Raw genomic sequence first — 3,659 nt, forward strand, 5'->3', positions numbered from 1 at the left:
AAATATTTGCACACATTTTCATGATGTTTCTAAAATAGCAGATCTACAAGCTCATAGCGCGGCACTCGGTGCCGCGCTATGAGCTTGTATATCTGCTATTTTTTGAATAGCCAAAGAAACTTAAAAATGACACACAGAAGCGTTCCCGGTCTTAAGGGGTTAAGTGGAGAAGATTGACAGGCAACAGTATTGATCAGTCCCGTCCATTTATGGCACATTTCAGAAATTACAGACGTAATTATTAAATTCTCTGTTGACAGTTAGACAGTTCTCTCTGTTGACAGTTAAAAATCATTACAGTATACGTGCAGTGCGTGCAGTGGTGGAAAATAACTCAGCCCCAGTACTTGATTCAAAGTATAAATACTCCTGGTCATTATATTTCTCAAATACAAGTGAAAGTTGCTCTGTCACATTTGTATTTGAGTTAAATTACTGGAGTACTTGATTAAAAAAAAATTTAAAGTACAAATTACCAAGTGCAAACATATCAATATATATATATTTTTTTGAATATTGCTTGAGTGCTTAATTCATAACGCACTTTTATCACATTCCTAGAAAAGTAGTCAAAAGTGCAATATTTGTCTTTGAAATGTAGTGGAGTGAAAGTCAGAAGACTCAAGTAAAATACTTAAAACATGTACTTAAGTAACAGTACTCAAGTAATTGTACTTAGTTACTGTCCACCACTGCGTACAAACAATATCTGTCCTGGACCTTGTAAGACTACATGGTATGCTGTTGGCGTGCTCTCATTCCATGAATTTAGCACACTCTAAGCAAGGCTAAATTAGAGTCAGCTGAAAGGGTAAACTTCAGACTTGAGCCGTGTTTTTTTTTTTTTGATCCCCACAGGCAGTATGAGACAGACAGTTGTACTACTCAGTGCATGATTAACCCTTTAAGACCGGAAACACATCTACAAATAGTCTTCTAAATACTAACAGTTTTCTGAAAAAACGTATGTTGCTATAATATCAGTGGTTCCCAAACTGTTTCATGTCAAGGACCCCCAAAATTATTTGTATTTGGTAGGCATCTCAAAATATGTTTTTTTTCCAGGGACTTCCCAGAAGCAAAGATTCTAGTTACAAATGTTTGCATTAAAAATATATTCAAAGATTTGCACCAATTTTCATGATTTAAAAAAAAACAATGCAAATCTACAAGCTCATAGCGCGGCACTCGGTGCCGCCCTATGAGCTTGTATATCTTTTGGAATAGCCTATGTATAAAATAATGGCAATAGCTAAAATCGAAAATGACACAGATTTCCGGAACACTCCCGGATTGAACGGGCTAATATATCATGATTTCCCCTCTCATTCCATCCACTCAATTCAAAAGACAGCCTTCATAACAGACGTGTGATTAGGATGATAATTACTACACACTTCATTCTCATCAGTTCCTTTTGTGGAGTGGACATGAGAGACCTCTTTATGCCATCATGTCACATGCATTGTTCTACTTCAGCATGTCTGAGGTATAGGCACAGAAGCTAGTTAAAGGTTCATTTGGTATGCTACGTATTCATTTGATTGCATTTGATGCATTAATCATGTAAAGTGATAACAGGATTATACATTTGTAAAGAAAAAAGGGATTAAGAAGATAGTGTTGAAAGTCTTGAAATTAAGATGAGGTTAAAATATATCTAAAAGATTAACCTGCTATAATGCGTTATATATATTTTTTTTATGAATGGCGCATGCCCAAAATATGGACACCAGGTTCAAAGTGGTTAAACTGGAAAATGAATCCGTAATGTGTGCATGTGTGGTCCAGCCCAATGGAATGCATGTGCTAACTAAAAAACAACGGAATACTTATGGTTAATATGAACATCAAAACCATATTTGTTTTTTTTTAGCACATGCATTCCATTCCATAGGGCTGGACCACACATGGACAGATGACATGATCAACCTGTGTAAGCTGTTTTAAATTTAACATCTTAGTTATAAAAGGAAATTATAGGGTATTGATGCATATAAGGCTCATTAGCCAGGGATCCAAAAATATATGTTTTTGGGACTTTTCTGCTTGTATTGATAGTATACAGCGTAGATAGGACAGGAAACATGGAGAGAGATGGGAAGTGACGCGCAGCGTTGTCAGGATCGGGATTTGAATCTGCAACGCGCTGTCAGGCTGCATTCGAGCCTATATATGGTATGCACCGGGACCGCTAGGCCAGGGATCCTTTTAACACATTTTGTACATTCACAACCATAACGTTATAATAGCTTTTTTCAATATTATTAAACAAAATATTTATTTTTTAATAATCTCCCCCCCACCCCCACCCATACTTGGTCTGTGCCAGTGACATAACTGATGATGTCACTCAATATATAAATATAGGAAGTGCTTCTTTTTTTCTTTTGTTACTCAGAACAAATGTTGAGTTGAATGCTGAAAGACCGAACAATGTCTGCTGAATACATGCTGGACAGAATTGGATAACTTTGCCAACCTCCTACGTACGGAAAAACAAAAACTACATTCCCATATAGGTGTGAAATCGATCGCACCCGAGAACCTCCGCCAACATGAGTCTGCTCGGCAAAATAGCGGACATCGAAAATGAGATGGCCAAGACGCAGAAGAACAAGAACACGTCTCATCACCTGGGTCTGCTCAAAGCGCGTCTGGCCAAGCTGAGAAGGGAACTCATCACGCCGAAAGGAGGCAGCGGCGGCGCAACCGGGGAGGGTTTCGACGTGGCGAAGACGGGAGACGCCCGCATCGGGCTCGTCGGGTTCCCCTCCGTGGGCAAGTCTACCCTGTTGAGCAATCTGGCGGGCGTGTACTCCGAGGTGGCGGCCTACGAGTTCACCACCCTCACCACCGTGCCCGGGGTGATCCGCTACAAAGGTGCCAAAATCCAGCTGCTGGATCTCCCGGGAATCATCGAAGGGGCGAAGGACGGCAAGGGGAGAGGAAGACAGGTCATCGCCGTGGCTCGAACCTGCAACGTGATCCTCATCGTGCTCGACGTCCTGAAGCCTCTCGGTCACAAGAAGCTGATAGAACACGAGCTGGAAGGCTTCGGCATCCGCCTCAACAAGCAGCCGCCCAACATCGGCTTCAAGAAGAAGGACAAAGGGGGCATCAACTTCACGGCCACGTGTGCGGTGAGCGAGCTCGACGGCGACACGGTGAAGAGCATCCTGGGGGAGTACAAGATCCACAACGCCGACGTCACGCTGCGCGAAGACTCCACGGCCGACGACCTCATCGACGTCGTGGAGGGGAACAGGGTCTACGTGCCGTGCATCTACGTGCTCAACAAGATCGACCAGATCTCCATCGAGGAGCTGGACGTCATCTACAAGGTGCCCCACTGCGTGCCCATCTCGGCCCACCACCGCTGGAACTTCGACGACCTGCTGGAGAGGATGTGGGACTACCTGAAGCTGGTGCGCATTTACACCAAGCCCAAGGGTCAGCTGCCCGACTACACGTCTCCGGTCGTGCTCCCCGACGACCGGACCGCCGTGCAAGACTTTTGCCTGAAGATTCACAAAACTCTCGTTAAGGAGTTGAAATATGCGCTCGTGTGGGGCTCCTCCGTGAAACACAACCCACAGAAAGTGGGTAAAGATCACACCATGGACGATGAGGACGTCATCCAACTGGTGAAGAAGTAA

The 3,659-nt window shown here is 43.4% G+C and overlaps 1 protein-coding gene across 1 annotated transcript; it reads left to right on the forward strand.

Annotated features, from left to right (window-relative positions):
* Positions 1-2,558: 2,558 nt before the first annotated feature.
* On the forward strand, positions 2,559-3,659 carry LOC308075498 (developmentally-regulated GTP-binding protein 1-like; the record flags this gene model as incomplete). The annotated part of the gene is made up of 1 exon (XM_080415407.1): positions 2,559-3,659. The coding sequence occupies one exon, from the start codon at positions 2,559-2,561 to the stop codon at positions 3,657-3,659; it is 1,101 nt and encodes a 366-aa protein (XP_080271533.1).

This window comes from Gymnoscopelus braueri (assembly GCF_963280865.1).
Source record: "Gymnoscopelus braueri genome assembly, chromosome: 20".
NCBI classification, from domain to species: domain Eukaryota; kingdom Metazoa; phylum Chordata; class Actinopteri; order Myctophiformes; family Myctophidae; genus Gymnoscopelus; species Gymnoscopelus braueri.